Source organism: Aythya fuligula, chromosome 2 (genome assembly GCF_009819795.1).
Source record: "Aythya fuligula isolate bAytFul2 chromosome 2, bAytFul2.pri, whole genome shotgun sequence".
In the NCBI taxonomy this organism is placed as follows: domain Eukaryota; kingdom Metazoa; phylum Chordata; class Aves; order Anseriformes; family Anatidae; genus Aythya; species Aythya fuligula.
Window position 1 is genome coordinate 39,739,309 of NC_045560.1, and position 20,735 is coordinate 39,760,043.

General features: G+C 35.3%; 1 protein-coding gene across 1 annotated transcript in view; it reads right to left on the bottom strand.

Annotated features, from left to right (window-relative positions):
* Positions 1–20,735, bottom strand: part of ZNF385D (zinc finger protein 385D) — a 428,814-nt gene that overhangs the window by 338,629 nt on the left and 69,450 nt on the right. Inside the window, exon 2 of the mRNA XM_032180709.1 lies at positions 7,737–8,015. Within this exon, the coding sequence (XP_032036600.1) occupies positions 7,737–8,015 (279 nt within the window). The remainder of the gene's footprint in view (positions 1–7,736; positions 8,016–20,735) is intronic.

Below are 20,735 nucleotides of genomic sequence, written 5' to 3' on the forward strand. Positions count from 1 at the left end.
AGTGTCTCAGCACAGTTCAGAAACAGCACAAATGGACCAGAAAGATTGTTCCTGGATTAACTGAGCCTTTTACAGCTGATTATTGTTTATTGGTATTCCTGCTACAGCACAAAACAAATTAATACAACACTTACCTAAAACAGCACTTACTTTAAAATGGACAGACAAAGCAGTTCAAACAAAAAATGTGTATGGCAGGATCTAACATGAAACTATATAGCAAAATAAATAAATAAATTGAAGAAAAAAGATTTAAAAGAGGCTATGTTGACCTTATGTGGCTGTGCAAAAAAACCAAGATGACAGTTGCTTTCCGGCTTTTGGCAAATAAATTTTAAGCACAGATTTTAGAACTAAAATGGCAGTTATTTTACAACATAGAAGAAAAGGTGTTGTACAGCTAGGAGTAACATAAAGTCCTGAGGATGTGGGGGTCGTGAATGCCTAAAAAGAATGAACCGACAGTGAGAGAACAATGTTGGAAACATACAGAGTTAGAACACAGTATGGTAGAATGTAGCAAGTAGATGCACAAGCGATGAAGAATGGTTTCCATGATTTTCAACCCATAACCTTCATATAGCAGCAACCTTTTTGTGCTGTTGAAAATAATTTTAAAGTACTTCAACTCTCAGTGTTTTATCATAGCAAATCTGGATAGGGTTTCTGACTGCTAGCAGCCAGCAAAGTAAGGGGCTACAAAAGGACTTGTGTCAGCTGTCTGACAATTGGACAATCCAATAAACAGTCCTATGGACAAAGACAACTTGCTAAGCATCTTGCTTTGGAGATATTACCCAAGAACAGGGCATGCTATACATGTGGGGATATTAAAAGAGATCCTGTGTAGTCTTATATCCACACAGAAAAACAGAAACAACCCCAGTTTGTAACTTTTTCAAATCTGTAGTTATGAAATTTATGAAATGTTTATGAAATTTAGACCACGGGCAGACATTCTCATCAGTTGAGAATCTTTGTATATCTTAAATGGATTGATTCATAACAAACTGTCACAGCAGGTTTTATTCAGTTGTAACCTTGGATGGTAGAAAAGAAAGGAATTTATCAGTTGAGGTCATACTTCAACAAAGGACATAAACACATTCTTCAGTGTACTTGAAGAACAACAAGAAACCTCAGAAATACCTTAAACATTTAGCAATAAATTTCTACTTCTTTGAAGAATTTTTAGGTAAGCATAGTTACTCATAGTCAATAATGTCAGTTTTGTTGTTTTGAGGTCTCCTCTATATATATATGAAATATAGATATTGTATTTTGTCGTGATATTCAGTGGAACAATTACCAGATGCATTAGCCATGTACATGAGAAATTCTTTAATTGCCAAGAATTTCTCCTCCTCAGTCCAAAAAAATGTTTGAGGGATTGCTAAAATTTGCATTTGACATTACTGAAGCAATTCCAAGTGCAGTGATGAAACTCTCCACAGTCTGCCCACAACTCGAGACAATGCTAGAGTCTACTTATGATCAGTCTATATTACAATTTAGTTATATCTCTCTGTATTTAACAGCTGACTGCTACCTACGGCTATTTGCACATACACAAACAGTTTTTCTATAATTGCCATCCACCGTTTTCTGGATACTCACAAAGCCAAGTGAATCCTTCTCTGCTTATCAAGGGAAAAACAAACATCACACTTGTGGTGGGAGTGAGCTGACTCTTTCTTAAACTGAATTTGTTCAATGATACAACATTTTATCACATGGTAACTGTTGTGATGAACTATGATGTCATACCTGGTGAGATATTGCATTTCAGAATTAAAAAAACAAACAAAAAAATCTGCAAACACAGGTAGTGCTATAAAAGCATATCTTGTTTGCAAAAGTACTTTTAAAGCAGAAGACTATATTAATATTTCATTAACTGGAACATGAATATGATGAAAGCAGACAAGTGCATCAGCATAAGTAGAAAGATTTGCATCTGGGAGCAGTGGGTGTTACTTTGCGCTGCCCTCAAATAATCCTACTTGTCCAGAGATTTCTAGCTTTGACATCTGGGAGGTGTTAAATAATACCCAGGACAAGCTTCCTGTGCTTCTTTACAGAATACTGGCATCTGTGACCCACAGACTAGAGGCTTTAAACTAGAGGTCAACTCATATTGGATAACTGGCCATGAGGCCCTGCATCAGAACATAATATAGAGTTTGTAACAGTAAAAAAAAAAAAAAAAAAAAAAACACAAACAAACAAAAAAAAAAACAGTAAAATACACAGAACAGTAAAATAGTTGGTTATGGTACAGCTTCTTGCTTTACCTTAAGAAGAACTTGTCATCGCTAGAGACATGATTTCCGGTGACATCCCAAATTCATCTGGAAATACTTGTTTCCCAGGAAGTTAGCAGAAAGTTGCCTCCTCTAAAGGACAATATAATTTTTCTGATGATTTCCTCCATTCCTCACTACTGCTCTACCCAACCCTATTCTCTGAAAGGAAGACAAAGGCAATGAAAAGCAGAGGCAACACCACTTGCCTGAAAGCTGTAGCTTGGTAGCTTAACATCTTAAATAAAGTAAAATTATGTCTTCCCCGAAGTTGCCAGTTTTCATGATCAAAAAAGTGACAGAAGAGATGAAAAGGGTAGCAGCAACACAGACCTAGAAAAGATCTAGCAAAGAAATAGAGAAATGTTAGAGAATAGATCTGCAAGTGGTTCAGATGAATCTTCTGGATTTCCTACCTCAGGACTGTAAAAAATCAGGATTTGGACAAAGGAAAAAAAAAAAATGTTAGTAATTTCCTTTAACCATTATGTAAATATTTACTGAGTAGATATTATGGAATTATCATCTCAGAAGCTGCTGTGTTGAAACTACATTGAAACTACACTGAGTGTGGTTGAAAAAAAAAAAAAAAAAAGTATGAGAAAAAGATTTTACTCTCAGGGTATATAATAGCACAACTATAACAATCAAAGTGTTATTCATTCCTAAGTAATATTTAGTGCTGAATTAAGATATTTGATTTTTGTAAAGTAAAATAAAGGATACATGTACATGTAAAGTAAAGGATAAAAAATATTTATTTTTTATTTAATCTGAACTTTTCGATTTCTTCCATGCACTCACTGTTCTTGCTCACAGTAAAAGGAAACTCTGCTAAGATGAAATTTCACTGAAATAAAAGGTGAAGGCAGCTTTAGTTTAAGAGAAATTAAATAAAACTTGTTAAACTGGATAGTCACTTGTCCAGGTTATGAATTCAGAGAGTAAATAACCACAGAGACAGGTAAAGAAACTACCACCAAATATCCCACTAACTAAATGACTCTGTATTTCAAAAGAATAATGTTTCAGAAATCAATTTTTAAAGTGAAGGGAGTTCTATGAATTTTGTAGCATTTCTCATCTTTTTAATTATTTTTCCATTTGTTATCTAAAGTAAAGTATTGTAGAGGAGTTTCAGTTTTTGTCCTAACCATGCCCCATTCACTCATTATGATTCAGCAATTTACAGTACAGAAAGCACAAAGAAAATTATGGTTTACATTATTTATTTATTTATTGCTAATATCACCTTTCTCATTGGTACTGCTATACATTTGCATCAACAGTTAATTTTCCATCCTATCAGCAGGACCCTGACTCTTACTCCTGGTGAGGATAAACTATTTCACAAAAAGCTCACCTTCTTCCACAATGTCAAGGCTGGCTTTGTAAGAAGTGATGCAATTTCAGTGCACCGGGCTGGAAAATCGTTTTACCCCTTTTTAATCCCAAAATTTACTCAAAATTTCCACCAAATTGCTTGCCATCTTGTCACTGCATGCACAAGAACTGACAGGCAAAAAAAAAAAAAAATCAGGAAAAAGGAATATATTACAGTGTAATGAAGAAAGTGTGAGAAGTATTTTTAAGTGACATGAAAGGCAATTATTAAGAGGAAGGAACACACAAAATTTACTCCCAAAGTATTACTCCCAAATATGCAGAGTTCAGGAACAGAAGTGCTGAGATCTCACCATGCCTGTTTAAGCCATCTCAGATCACTGTACCAGGTAATGGCACAAGAAACATTGTGTCTCCACAACTACACAACATCATTTTTGTGACTTCACAATGTGCTGTTCTGAGGCTGCATTGCTGCAGGAAGACAATAAGTGGGTCTCATATAGCAAATGTGCCAAGCTGATAAATAAACCACTTGCAAAGTTTTTAGAGTATATCTGGTGAGTTTTTCAAATTCAGTACCAATACTAGTATAGCAGCAAAGTGATGCTGTTTTATCCCCATGATGCACATTATTTATTAATTGTATATTTGCAGAGGTTAATAGACTTTTGCTTAAGCAATTTACCTCATGAAATTACACAGAGATATTCAAGTGCATTGTTAACATGTTCTGTCATTTATGTCCAACAGATAAAAGCTACTCCTCACAGTTTGAAGATGATGATTATAGCATGATAGCTTTAATTACAGTCAAACACTTATACAGTTGAATCCTACCTTCTTTCAATCCATTGCAAAGTGTTTGGGAACAATACATGGGCTGTATATACATGCTTCATATAAATTAATCCTCTATTTCTATTACCCCTCATGATATAAAAACATGTAAACCCATCTTTCAGGGAATAATTTAGAGATGAAAAAAAAACATGGAACAGTCACACTTCAACACTTTTTTCTAGCCTTTTCACATAAAGAAGTACTGGAAGGATGCTATAAGGTCTCCCCGGATCCTTCTCTTCTCCAGGCTGAACAATCCCAACTCCCTCAGCCTGTCTTCGGAGAGGTAATCCAGCCCTTTGATCATCCCCGTGGCCCTCCTCTGGGATACAACCGTGTCCTTATTGTGCTGGGGGCCCCAGAGCTAATCACAGTATATATATACACTGAGAAATCATTGATGATGAAGTTTTAGACAACAATCTCATGAAGCAAAAGTTTCAATTTACACCAGAATTTAGTCTCAAGTGATTAGACCAGAAACCTGAACACTGAGCATAACAGCTGTCTTCTGTGACAATAACATTTCTACACAAGAAACGCCATTCTCATAAATAAAGCAACCTATTGACACATATTGAATAAACAGTATTGTGCATCTTTTAACAGTTACTTTAGTTACATCAGTGACCTTCAAAAAGCTTCATTTGTGTACACATGATAAACTGAAAGGGTCAAGTAATATTTTTTTTCAGCCACAGTTGTGTCACTTGAGCTTGCTGGGGTCTCATCAACAAAACAATAATTCATTTGAAAAATATTGCTCATATTTTAAGTATACCAGTTTTCACCAAGGCTGTTATTGTGGAAGGCCTGTCAGGTCCTGATTTCTACTTGATTTAGAAAAGGGATCTCAAGCAGTACATCTCTGTTAAAATTATGGGCTGTTCAGGTCAAATATTCAGTTCTAATTTTTCAGTTCATACACTCAGTTTTAGAAAGAAATATACAATATTGGTCTCTATTTCACTTGCAATTTTCAGTTTGAAGAATATGAAATGTCAAAGTGTAGTGATATGGGAAAATCGCTTCCTTATGCTCTTCGCTATGTTCTTCTCCCAGTGGAGTGCTACTTTTGGTGATACTCAAAGATTTGCCAGATTTGGAGAGTCATCTTTTCAGCAACCCTCCAGAAATTACTTCATTTTGAAACAAAGAGCTAGACAGTTAGTTATGTTCTGATTACAAATGGAAGCATGAGATACAGATACATTTTAAGGAGGAAATAAGAAACATACTGATATGCTACTGCTTTGATACTCCCTAGAATATAAATGTTGATGCATGACTGAAACACTTTGACACTAATTTCAGTATTGCTAATTACTAATGATTTTGTTGCCATGGAATAAAGCAGAAAAATGAACTGGAGAAAAACAACACTTTGTCACTACCAAAATTGTTGTTCTAATAACAAAGACAACACAATTTTACCTTAACTGAAGACAGTAATAACATTAGAATGCATTTATTTGTTTTTAGAAAGAATGCATTTGTGGATAACCACATTCTACTTTTAATCACCTAGGAAACCAATCTTTAAGCACTCACACAGCTCCTATTAATGTTAGTGGTATTCTTTCTAAGCCTTAACTGTGAACAGTGCTAAAAGTTGTACTCTGCCACTTAAAGGTAAAATTGTTTGTGTTATTCAGTGTGATGTTTTTATTTGTTTGTTTTTGTTTTATTGGTTTGTTTTAATGAAATGAGCTTATCCTCACAGAAAAGCACCCACATCCAACATACTTCATCAACATATCCATATATTATTCCCAGCAAGCTCTCATACTCCTAAAACCAGGACAAAGCAAAGACAATATTAAAATACCTCTTAAACCCTATTGAGGATTAGTGCTAAGCACATGCTTCTACAAATGGGCAGGAAGTAATTCATGGAACACTAATATTAAAGAATGCTTCTGTAGGTCTGAAGAAAAGGTCTAAGTGCATCCTATTAAAGCCCTCATTTCTATGACATAGAAATATACATAGAAACAGACCAAAACAGTGTAAATCTACCCCTACTACAGCAACGTTAAGCATTACAAGTTATGAAATTGAGAACCAAAATTATAACATAGTAATCTGTTTTTTCTTGTCAGGGACCACGTAATCTGATCTATTTCTGTACATAAAGCCCCAGGCATGATTTTTTTTTTTTTTTTGAGGCACACAACTCACTCTGATGGTAGGAAAACATGCCACCTACCACAACATATTTTTCACAAAGCCATCAATGAAACAGATTAAAACAAAACCAATCTTTGTTCCACCTCCTTTGGGCTTCAACTCAGATCTTTAAACAGATTTATGCTAGACATGGGTTGAACAGATTTATGCTAACTATAGGTTGAAACCTGAATGACAAAACTAAAGTGAAATGCCTTAGAGAATGTATTTGTTTTGTGTAATGTATTTTTTCCAATTTATTTTGTAACTGCCATAAATCAATTAAAAGCAAAAACACCCCTATCAAGTGCAACCTTTCTAACAGACTGTGAAATGTGAAATATCATGGATTATGCTGAAAACCATCAAAATGTAAATGGAATGACAAAGAATCTGAACCAACACCATCACGTAAACAAAATATAAAATCAAAACACTTGAAACAACACAGACAGTATACCCTTTAGCTATTTGCCAGGCATTCATGTTAGGGATGACACCAAGTACTCTGAAGCCACAGAGAGTCTCTGCATTAACATCAAAGGATTTGGCTGAACAAAATAAATGTTTGCTCTTATATATTGACATTATGCACATTGCTGCATTTCTCAGCTCAACACCAATAACAGTGTTTACTGACAATTCTATACACAATGAGCCAAGGTTCTCTGTAGTACAAGATCACAAGGGCATAACTAAATCCATTTTGCTAAAAGTAGTCCTTAAAGTTTTGATTGAGACCTTTTTAAAGAAAAATAAAAATAAATCTATGAAAGTTTATTAAGAGATGTATTCAATCCACTAAAAATTTAATATTTAAAACTTAGGACTGCATACCTGATTCATCAGCTTTCTTGCATCTAATCTAATTCTTCCTGCCCCAAGAATGCAATAGAAGAATATATAACACTGAAGAATAATGAGATCATGGATATTTAAATTTGGTATTTGTAAATACAAAGTTAATTTTGCAAAAAGCATATTTAACTGTCCACATCCAGTTCCATATGTACTAAATAGGTAAAGCCATACAGCTTACACAAGGCAAAAGTTATACAAATATATATTAATGCTCACCATTATCACTTTTGAGATTTCCATTGCTGAGCTGTTTTAACCTCTTCTGATGGGATTTGCCATTGTAGTGGATTTGTGCCTGAGCAGCAGAGTTCAGCTGAATGTTACAAACATTGCACAAAGTGAAATTGGTCTGTTTCTTTTCTCTCTCCTTCTTTTCTTCAGTGCCATCAGGTGCTAATTCTTTCTCACTTTCTCTGCCTGGGATGGATGTGAAATCTGAATTATACAAGTGGTTATCAGCTGGTAAGTCAGGGCTCCAGGGCTTCTTCATATTTTCTGGGTAGAAAGAACAGAACAGAGAAAATTGATGAGTAATGCGAAGTAATATACACAGGAATTCTACATCTGTAGACTAGTAAAATGCTGAAAATTATTATTCGTATTTTCTTATTTTACTACTAAATTACCATTCACATATTTTGTTTTTTTGTAGATGTTTTTTAGTTCTGCTATGTAACTTGAGTAACTTCACAGCTATTCAGATGAATGTCTTTAGACATTTAGGGGCACTATTACATCAGCCACTGGAATCAAACTCTCCCAGATGTTTTTAGTTATTTTTATCTTAACCCTAAAATAGTTTGTTGAATTGAGAATTATCTTATGAAAAGTTGAACTAATATAGATTGTTAGAAATTTCCTCAGCACAGCCTAGGTGAAGCTCACATCTTAGCTGTCATCTTCGGTGGGAAATTGCATTGGTTTTACACAGCAGGGTTTTGGTAGTGGGCACTGCAGGGATGGCCTCTGTGCAGAGAATGAGGGCTTCCCCATGTCACATTGAGCCAGTTCTGATGGGCTCCAAAACAGACCCAATGCTGGCCAAAGCTCATCCCACCAGTCAAAAGGTGCGATGCCTCTGGGAAAACATATTTAAGAAAGGGCAAAAACACTGTTCAGCACCTGTAAGAGAGAACAGTAAGAAAAACGTATAAAATGGTCTTGCAGACACCAAGGTCAGTGAAGAAGAAGAGGGAAGAGGTGTTTCAAGCACTGGAGCGGAGATTTGCCTGTGGAGAAAACCATCATGAAGCAAAGTGTCCCCCTGCTGCCAAGTCAGAGCAGATCTCCACACTGCAGCCCACGGAGGACCCCAAATCACAGCATGTGTATGTGATCTGAAGGAAGCTGCAACCTGTGGAGAGCCCATTAAGGAGAAGGCTGCTATAGGAAAGGTGGCCTGTGGAGAAGAGCCCACACAGGAGCAGGTGATTTGGTGATCTGCAGCTGCAGATCAATGAGGGACCCATGCTTGAACAGTCTGCCTCTGAAGGATAAAACACATGGCATGGGCCCATGCTGGAGCAATTCTTGAAGATCTGCAGCTCATGAGAAGGACCCATGTTGGATCAGTTCATGAAGGACTGTACCCCATGGGAGAGACCCCAGACTGGAGAGGGAAAAGAGTGAAAGGAACAAGTAGCAGCAGAGGGAAAGCGTTAGTATCTAAATGACCACAACCCCCATTTCCTAGCCCCTTGTGCTGCTCAGTGCCAGGGGGCAGTGGGGAGGAAGTAGAAGAGGTGGGAATGGAGGATTGAAGCAGTGGGAAAAGAGGGGAAGAGGAGAAGGTGTTTTATTTTTTTGTCTTAATTTCTCACCATCCTACTCAACTTAAATCAGTAATAAATTAATCTAATTTTCACCAAGTCAAGTTTATTTTGCCTGTGAGAGTAATGGAAGGGTCCCCATATATATATATTAATAATGTCATAATTAATAGAATAAAAAAATAAAAGCCCTACATTTTAGTTAAATAATTGCACATATCTTGTCCTTGAATTTATTAATTAGCTTAGGTATTTAGCAAGCCCTGGTCATTCCTTCTCCACTCCCAGTGATGTTTTCAAACCAAGCTCTTACAACATTTTGACTTGTCTGCTTCAAAAAGAATCCAAAGGCAAATAATAATCATGCTGTATTACTTTCTTAACTTTCTAGCATTACAAATTAAGGATTAACTGGAGAATTTAGATTCAGCTAATCCCAAACTGTAACTACAGAAATGAGAAGAAAATCTCACCTGCAGGACTTAAAGTGAAGCCAACATAAACATGAACTTCTATGATTAAAGGTGAGCAGAAATTATACATGTAAAGAAGTGCTCTGTGCACTGCAAACCTTATTTACTATTAAAGGAGTACAAAATGCTATACCAACTTAGCATCTTGATGAGACCTTTATACAGCACATAAATCTTTAAACTGCTTTGTTCTCCCAGACTTAATGAATAAATGAAGATCTAGCCAAATAATCTAATCTGTATTTTGAATGACAAAATTACTGCAGTCCTAAATACACTACTATTTGGTCTTTAACTGACAAATTAGTCAACCTAGAGATCAAAAAACTTCATTGCAGCAACACAAGAAAATGGTCTACAGACAGATGCCTTTAAAACCAGATCAAGATAAAGTTCAGCATCTAAAAAATAAGCCTAAAAAAACCCTTTGAATCTGTCTGATTGCACTATAATGCTGCAAGTCATTCTTGAGAGAACTTCAAGTATTGAAAATTTCATGCGATTAGCAACCAGTTAAACATTTTGTTGGTCCTCTGAAAGATTAAAACACACTTACTGCACTGGAATCAAATCACAGATACAAACCTATCTAAATATACATGACAAAAAGCTAGTAATATCAAAAACAGTTTAAATCTGATTTTTCAGATTTTATTAAAATTTAATTAGTATGTTCTTTTTTTTTTTTTTTTTTTTTTGCTAACTAAACTCAATTTCATTTAACAAGACGATAGGGTTATAAATAATATTGACCAACTTCTGAGAAGAGCTCTGCATCTGCTGTAATTTAAAAACAGCTCAGTCAGTATTATTATTTCTGCTTTTGTGCATAGCTGGCTCTGTTATCTGGAATTTTAGCTGCCTAAAACAAGAGATGAAAAAGCAGGCTAAACAATAAATTCCAAAGAAAAATTAAAGTGAAAAATAGCAAAGTAGTAGTAATTTATTAAATCAAGCCTATTATATCAACAGTGATGATATTAACTGTCATAGACAAACCACAACCATCACTTAAGAATTTATGAGGCTATGAAAGCTTAGGAGAAAACCTGAGATTTTCCTACAGCATCTACAACATATTTCTCCTAATGGAAGGAGGAGATTTCTCCTGAGGAAGCAGCAATAATCCATCAACCTTTCACCCTTCCGGAGATATTGTTCAGTCCAAGAAGAGTGAAGAATTTACCCCTTTAAAATATTTTTAAATTAAGAAACTCAGTATTTTTTTCAAAGTGTTACAAGGATTAAAATACTGACGTGAGAGCACTAATTTTAAAGAATTGTTCTAAATAACTTTCCAGAAATCCCAGTTTATATACATGCTGTACATTAATATACATCATCTTTTTGCATTGAAAGCATCCCCCACTAGAGAGCAGTGTGAATTTAAAATTACAATATATCTCTAGTCTTACAGTGTTTGTCATATAAGTATGAGATTACTACAATAAAACAGATCTTCTAACCAAAACGTAAAACTCTAAATAAATTAGAATCTAGCACATTAAACAAACATTGTACGCTATTTGTACATATATCTAATTCCTTTTAAAACATTAACATAAGTTAGCAGGCAGCCTAGTAAATCGTATTAGCATGTTATAACTTCACTTTAATATTCCAATCAACACAGGTTAATCTATGAAAGCCTTATTTTTAAAATATAGAATACTTCTGCCTAACAATATAATCTCATTCCAGAACAAGAAATTATAAAACGCACACTAGATTAAGACACAATTAAATAACAAGGGAAAATACACCTTTGAAATAAATGATTCAAACATCTACCATTTGATTTGTGCTTTCATTAAAAACCCATGATGGCACTACAGCTGTAATATGTTTTCACACTGCCATCTCCCTCTTAAATCTGGAGGAAGAAGGGAAAGATTTATAACCACAGACTAGAAGATGACAATTAGGAAAACAAGAGTTTCAGGAATACACATTATGCTACATTTTACCACTATTTCATTAATACAGTGGTTGCATACCACTACCTGCATAGGTAATAGCACTACTAAAGAACTAAGGGGAAATATTATACACGTGCAAATGACTCGAGCTGATGGTGTAAGCCAGCACAACATAGCAGTATTTGGGATGTTGATTGGACACAAATGGTTTGAGCAAAACATTTCCAAATACATGAAGACTATAAAATCTGGAAAACAAACAAACAAACAAACCATAAGCAGTTTAGAATTAAAATATTCTGATTCCTTCTTAAGCCGTATTCCTGAAAGGACAAAGAAATACAGATAGAAAAGGATAGAGAACAAGATAGAAACTGAGTATAATTTGCTGATATACTTTTAAAATGCAACTTGACACTCAAACCAATATTTGGGGAAAAAAAAAAAAAAAAGAAAGAAAAAAAAAAAAAGGTTGATCCACCAGAATTTCCATAAATACAGATCAATTCTTGCAAAGCAGCACATAGACTTTCACTTCATGCCTGCATGTTTATCATTATATACTTTATTTCATGGAATGAAATGTTTAGGGATAAATTTTGATTGGAAGAGTGAGGAAAAGAATGCTTAGTTATTGTGTTGAGAAGTTATATGGACTATAGTTAGAAGAAAACATTAAAATCTTAACTGTACAACTGTTTTTAATTGCTATCCATCTCTTATTGGTTTGAATGCTGATCTTACATAGAAATTGATGGGGTTAAGTTAAAACCCTCTTTCCCTGCCATTACAGTATAGAGTTTATCTTGACTGTACTGGTTGCATAATATATAACCAGTCCTAAGTTTTGCAGATAACTTCTGGCCCTTCTACCACTCCTAACATAAAGCTAACTTCTCAACCTTTAGGAGCCCTACAGGGGAGAGCAGTGAACTAGAATGAATGAGCAAGGTAACCAAGAACTCAAAATTTCAAACCAATTTAAATAGCACTGCCGATAAATGCTTACATTTATTTTCCCTGGAGCTCTGAACTCAATTTTGGCTCAATGATGCTTACCAGTAAAATGAACTTTGCATGACATTATAGCTTTGTGAAGTAGAAAACTGTCCCTTGTGGAAAACCAACACAACTACAATTTGTGGTGATTGCTGGTTTAGCTAACATAGCTACTGCCTGGAGATTTCTGAAATATGCTTGGATGTAAGGGATTAGAAATCATGTCTTTCCCATTAAACTATCTTTACCTTCTTAACTGCAATACGAAAACACTTTCTATTCAAGGATACGGCAAGGAAACTTTTCGACTTGTATTATAAATGATTGTTTCATTTCTGGACTGCCTTGTCAGTGTAGAATTATCAAAATCACTATGACAGACTATGTACATAACAGTCAAATACACTGGGTTCATTTAAGAGGTCAATGGAGTATATGGATCCCAGGGCAAGAATGTTATTAGAAGATTGCTGTGCAGGTAAGGCAGTTACACTCAGTGCTGACCACTTGCCACTGATTAACAACACGGTATATCCTAAAGAATCTCTCCTTGGCTTCTTCCCAACAGCTGCCATAATAGCCTCTTCAAGACTTTAAAAGGACTGGACTTCTGCAGGTAATAAGAAACCCTGAGTAATTAAGCCAAATTACCAATGGGAGCTGCTTCTTTGAAAACAGATCTACTTCTTTGGCTGTACTACTGATTCTCAGGAAAACAGCCTATAAGAAGCTTTCTCTACTGAAATGCATGTTAGTGGTATTTGTTGAATTCATGGATAAACCAAAGGATGTTTTTAACCCTTATACCATTTACAGGTCATCCTGATTTCTCTTTACTTTTTGAGAAACAGTAAGTCCTCTGCCAAAGATTAAGAACAAAGAATAACTGCTTTTAAAGAACCTGTTGGGGAGAGAGAGGGGGAAGGAGGGATTGCTCATCAAGATCCTCTTTCTAACTATCACTTTGTCAGTTTTCAAGTTCTGGGGGAATGTTACCAGCACACTACAGAACACCTCCTCTCCCTTCCCCCTGGTAATATCTGCAGTCTCCACATCTTTTCAAACATCATACATTTGATGCTAGATCTTTTAGAGGACAGGATGTTACTGTCTGATGACAGCCACAGTAGCAAGGTGACCTTTGTGTCAGATACTGTCATTTTAAGTTTAATTCTTAGATTTTAAGAAGGTCTTCCACACTAGGAGTCAATATACATGCTGTGACCCTTCCCAAAACTCAAGCCATAGTCTTCCTATTTACCAGTTATTCAAAAATGACTGTTGCGTCTGGTGACCAAGAGCCCTTTATCAAGAAGCTAATGGCTTTGCAACCTCTAGGTCGAGCTCATTGAACAAAATGCTAAAATTTGCTCTAGAGACTTGTTCTTGGGAGAAGTTAAGAATTAACATATTGACACCTATTCTATACAAAGGTATACGGCCTGGGGGAAGGCAAAGGAACAGGAACATAAAGTAGCTTTTGCTTCTTGCATCCTCATTATCACTGAAGGATGTGGTCCTGACATTACAATCTTTTGATTCAGATCAAGACCGCACCTGCTCCTGGTTGTGGGCCCAGCGTGATTTAGGACATGAACAGTCTATTCTACACATCGCTGCTGTGGCAGTTACAAACATATAATGAGAAGGATGAACAATGGGAAAATGGTGAAAGGGCACTCACGGTGAAAGCACAGCCCATCTAAAACACAGCTCCCTCCCAGATGACCCAAGTAACCTTCATAATATGCTGCAGAACTCATCTGTTTTCTCTGGATGGATGAATAATCTCAGTGGAGGAGTTACTGGGGAATGGGAATTTAGTGGGATTGGAAAGACTTCTCTAAAATAATTGATTTTTCAGGACTTCCTTTGTTCTGAGTTTTTCAGATTTTGTTGTCTTCCAGATGAAAATTAAATATAAAATAGAATACGATACAATAAAAGGTGATATGAAAATATGGAAAACATGAATTAAGTAATTTGACACTGTTGGTAGACTTTTCTACTAAGTTTTAAGACTACAAAAACAACCATTACCACCTTTTAAAAAAGGAGGAGGAGTTTGTCAGGTCATCCAGGTTTGTCACCCAAGACCTAAATTACCAATTGATGATAAACCTGGGGATAGAAATCAGTATTTCTCATTACTCCCTGTCTAATATTGTTCTCATCACATTTGAATTCTCAATTTACCAAATTTTCTCTTTAAAAATGTCACACAAAATAAAGTAGTGTAGGTAGTTTAAGAGAATAAAAAAATGCAACAGAGACAGAAACACCTTGTTTTCTCATTTGCTATTTCTCCTTAACCATCCTGCTCCTCCCAACCTGATTACTGTTGCTAGCTGTTATACCACTTCAATTATCTCTGTGAGTAATAACAAATTCATAATCATCATCATCTCAGGTGATTTTTGCAAAGTTTAAGAGGAAAAGAATCTCTTGGGCAAAAGCTGCATCAAGTGAAAGAGATAAAGGCAGGTTTTTCCACTGTACATTTATTCCTTGTGGCAGGGAGGAAGATGAGGTGGAAGGAGACAGAGGTTATTTGGGGCTTGAAGGGCTTTATACCTTAATGTCTATGTCTTGGGACTCCTCCCAAGGAATGCATCTCTGAAAACTGAACCCTGGAAGAGTAGGTTTTTATCCATCTGAAATATCTGGAGCAATAGCGCAAAAAATAAAAGCCTAGGCTTTTGTTTTGTTTTGCCGGGAGAGCACTTAAATCTTTCAGGAAAGGCTGCATTTCAATACTGCAGCAAATTAACAGACTGCAGCCTATCTCCAGTCATAGCCATGTGCACTATGAGTTCCAAGAGGAACTTATAGATGAACTAAACAGAAAAAGTTCATCATTTCTTGGTTCAGCAGTTCCCTCATGCCAGAAGCAACCAACAGACATCTCATAGTCTCAAAATATACTGCAGTCATTTTTTTAATTGAGTTCTATAAAAAGAGCTAAGCACTAATCAACACCATATGTTATTCAATTAGCTAGTAATACATATCTATTTCTCAAGCCTGTGCTAACATAATGGAGCACTTTGGGTGGTTTGGAACTATTTAAAGGCCAAGTAATTAATTTGCAAACATCAGCTTCTAAAAAGCTGAGAAGTGCTACTGTGGTGACTTACATCTCTACAGCCAGAGCCAAGCCATGAAATTCCCTCATTTGTTTTTTATTCAATCTTTTTTTTTTCAGAGATGATCCTTGTGAAGACAAAGACTTCTGCCTAAAATAGGGACAAATGAAGACCCAGGTTCAGCGATGCATCTGGAACCCAGGCACTGCAGGGAGTCTCTTCCCATGCAGGTAAAGTAAGCTGTTTGTGCTGCCTCACCTCCCTCTCCAGCAGCAGCATCTCACATGTGGGCTCTGTGTAAAAGGTAGTAGTTAAAATGCTCAAAGGCATATCTAGTAAAGCTACAAAGGTTCTGCCTACCAAATAATATTTTATTGCTAATGTATCCTGAAGAGTAGGGTGCACTTTTTTTTTTTTTTTTCCTCTCTCTTCCCCTCCCCCCCCCCCCCCCCATATTCCTGTTTTCCACATTTTTGAATTCAACTTCCAGCTGTAAAACTCCTGTCAACAGCACTCTGAGTTGGCTGGGATCAAAAAGAAAGGAGAGAAGAGTCTGACTGCAGCTTAAACTGGAATGATCTGCAACTCAAATCTCTGCTGGACAAAACATTAATTTTAGCATTATTTCTGACAAGATACATATTCAGAATAGATTTTAAAGTTTGGGGGGGGGAAATGCAGATTTTTCAGGTTATTAACTCTGAACAACACATAAATTAGACAATTTGGCAGAGTACAGAGACAGTTGTGAAAAATAAAATATGTGCAAAAGGAAAAGAAGACAATGAACCTCTATCTACAGAACTACAGAAATTTTGTAGGTATTGGGATTGTTTTTTAATTTATAGATAAAATTACCTCTTTGAGTCTCTCAGGATGATTTCCCTGATGTGAAATCATACTGGACACATGAACAACATAATACTGTAAGTGCTAGATTCTACTTTAAAGATCTTAAATTTTTCTAGTACCTAAATGTCCAGTCAAATATTTATACCTCAGCAGAAAGACAGAATATGCACAGATGTTTTGGCATAATGAGCAACTCACTTTTGAATATAAGTAAATTCTATTCTTGAGAACACATTACAGAAGCTAACTATCTTTGTAAACAAGTAGGTAATTTTGAAAACATCCTTAAGTTTCAGTTAGTGTTTGTTTTTATTTTGTTGATAGAAACAACTCTTTCGAAATATTTTGTTTTTCTTTTCTAAATATGTCAACAATGTACTGATAAAAGTGCATCTTTAAAAATAAAACTAAATAAATAAAATGCAAATCAGAATTAGCTCCAGATATTTTGCTATAAAAATAAAAAAACAGCCCCCCCAACACATTTCCAAATAAAGAATGATCATCTTAATAGAGACATTTCATTCCCTACAATCCTCCTTATGCATATAAGATGCAGCTGTCAGACAATGAATAAACTGGTAATAAATTTAGTCATGTTGGGAAACAGGAAATTAAAGGTCACAAGCAAAAGATTTTTTAAATTGAGAATGTTTTGTTGTGTTTTGTGGTTTGTTTGTTGTTTTTTTTTTTAGCTTTTTAAGTTAAGAGTAATGTCAGAGGTTTGTGTTTTGTACATATATATATATATATATATATATATATATATATATATATACACACACAAAAGTAACTTCAGAAATCCTTTTTGTTTGCAAAATAACTTCTCAAGATTGCCAGAATTCTTTGGTTTCAACTCGAAGACCCTTCTTAAGCCTTAGGAAATCTGAATGCTTACCCCATATAAGAACAGGCAAAAGTGAGAAACAGATCTGCCTTTTCGTTATACTTTTGTTTTAGGGAGCTGTTGTGTGGGTATTTTTTAAATTAGAGGCCCTTAAACCAAAAGAATTAAAGGGCATCAAAGAAAATCAAAAAGCAAGAGAAATTTTAGTACTTCAGTCAGTCACACTTTGGAAGAGATTTCTAGATTAAACAAAATATTATATATACAGTTTGTCTCTCTGTAAATGCACTTTTAAAAACATCAGTGTTAATAAAGGCTAAGGAATCAGGCTTATATTTGAAGATTATCATTTATATTTTCACAAAAGTAATTGCTTTTCCAGATTATCTGTACGTTATAAAGCATTCAGGTAGCTCTGGCAGCATTTTCAAGTGTAGGTACTTTAATTATTTATTTATTTTTATTGCTTCATTACACCCACTGGGCCATTTAATGTTGAATTTAATGGAGAGCAGATCATTTTCCAAGCAATGCAAACACATCAAGGTGAACATCTGCTTTGTTTGGAAGGGTTAGCTGATGCTTTTGCAGTATTTTTATTTTATTCATTGCATTTAGTACATGCCTATAGTACAGCATTCATGGCAACAGGGACAGAAACTCTGCTCATTTACAGGATGCATTTTTTGAGGTAGATTTTTGTGCTATTTATCTGAGAAGTGTAAAAGTAGAGTTTCTGTCTTTAAAAGTATATTCTCTTTGTGGTGTCTTGAAAGCGGATATCGTCTGTAAAGTATTCTTAGCTGATACAAAGTTCTTTCATGTCAGCTACACATTTACCTTAAGATCTTCATCAATATTAGGGACAGAGGTAAACATCTAGGAAACTAGACTAACCTTGATGTGTATTGGGAAAATATCTGAAGACAAACTGGGAGATCTGGACCTTTTTACATTTCCATAAGATGACACGGAGTGCCCTACAGAAGCAGCTAAGGTTATAGCCACACAAGGCCAACATAGGGCATCACACACGCAGCTGGGGAATTATTTTTACACAAAGCCTATCTGTCTGTGTCACATTTCTAATGAACTTTTAATCACAGTACCCAGATGTAATGCATTTATAGAAATGCTTATGCATCAGAAATAAAAACCTGGAAAAGGAATCTAATTACGGAAAAGAGAGATGTGGATTTTTTTTTTTTTTTTTGGGGGGGGGGGACAGGGGAAGGATAAGTTTAGATGACTCGCTATTAGTGAATAAAAATGTGTTTTCAAGGTATGACTGATATAATTCCATAGGCTGGATAGATGTCGCATGTCCAGGAACATGTATCATAAAACACCAGGACCTACTGAGCAAGGAAATGCTGCTTTTTCCTTGTATTACTCTCCTATGATTATAATTCCCTCCTTTGTTGAATCATGTGTAGAAAATGAGAGTAGGATACTATAGGGAGGATTTGTTTATATATATTTTATGAGTTACATACATAAAAATACATTTTAAGGCAAATATAACAGGAAGGTTTGAAATTATTTCTGTAAGTTTTTATTGATCCAAGATCTCGGAAATATGTTACCTATTTACAATTTAGACACATACAGCTCGATAAAAAAAATATGAAAGTACAGGAAAACATGGACAAACTAGAAACTTAAAGCCAACACCTCCCCTGTAGTGTAGGGACAGTTGTTTCACTTTGTTTGCAAAAATCATCCCCAGTATAAAATTGCTGATTTTACAAGATATTCAGCAATGTCTTTCAAAACACAGAAAATTACCAGAGAGGTCCACAAGCTCACTGAACACATTAATTAGTGATAGTGCCTTATTGTTGCTAAAATAGGAAACAAAAGTAAAAAATATGAAATATTTTTCAGTTTCAGAAAATATATATATGCTTATAAGTATTTCATGTGCAAAACTGTCAGGATTCCTTTTTTTTTTTTTTTTTTTTTCCTTTTCTCACATGTTATTGGTTGCTAATAATTAAAAAGCATAATTGAGTACCTCTATAACACCCCCACCAAATTAGATTAATTTTTATTTTTTATTCTAAAACGTGATTTTGAGAAAGAATCATGATAAGCATGGGCATAACCACACACAGTCAGAAAGCAAGAAAGCAGGCTACTTGATGTTTTCCAGCCTTCTCTGGGAGACCTTCACAGCAATATTTCTCCTCTTGCACTCTGCAGCAGATGCTCATAGCAGATCCAGAACCGCTGATCTTGGGAAGCCTGAGCACTTTGCTCAGCCACTGTGATCTGCAAAAGCTACTGCTGCTGAGTCCGTAAATTATTTCTGTCTCCTCTGGCTCTGCTGGCCATCTGCAATCTCTCTTGACCTGTCTGGGTAGGCTGAGGCTGTTGGAAACCTCTGAGAAGTCATGCATGGCAGAATTTAAAGCTCTATAAGACTTAAAAAGAAGTTTCTTCCTTCAGCCACACTGATTCAAATGAAGAAGCTTATAAACTCAATTAAACATCAGTACAAGTTTATAAAATCCCTGGGACTTGTTCAACTTTATTTTTTTTTTTCAAATAGTAGTTCAAATTTTTAATAAAATGTTCTTTTACTTTGGAGGTCATTTAAGACTACTGAAATGTGAAATTTCCAGAATTACCTTATTTTGAAGCATTATTTTATGACAAAAGGTTAGACACTTTGCAAAATATTTGTCTCAATTTTTAATACTTTTTATTTCAGAATTGTTCTCTCTAATTAACTTCATGATCTAATAAATTACATCTCCCTGGACATGCACTAGATTTCAGTTTAAATGAGCTCTTTAAGAGAAGTAGAGAAGCGGTAAATATAAAGGTAGTAGTGACCTTTAGCTAATAGAACTTTGCAATATGGTGATTCTTCCATTAAAAAACAGCAGGATAAACACACTCCTACACAAGTGCAGGTCAGGATGACAACGTCTGAAGGCAGTGGCATTACATTGGCATAAAAATGCTGCAAGCAGAATCAGATCACCATTTTCCTCCTACCTAGGAATTCGTACAGTGACTTCAGCATCTCAGCAGTCACCATAATTTCTGCTGTTCTTGCTATGCATTATAGAAACTGTCACTTTTTATATTTATGGTATCTTTTACAGCTTGGGTTAAAGAACACTTAAAGCACCTTTCAATGTTTGATATAGCTTTACTCTAGAAGAATAGAAATGAGTCTCCATTATTAATTTAGACCCACACTACTTTTCAAACTAGTAGTCTCAGGGAATTTTCCTGGAATTACCTGTATTAGTAAGA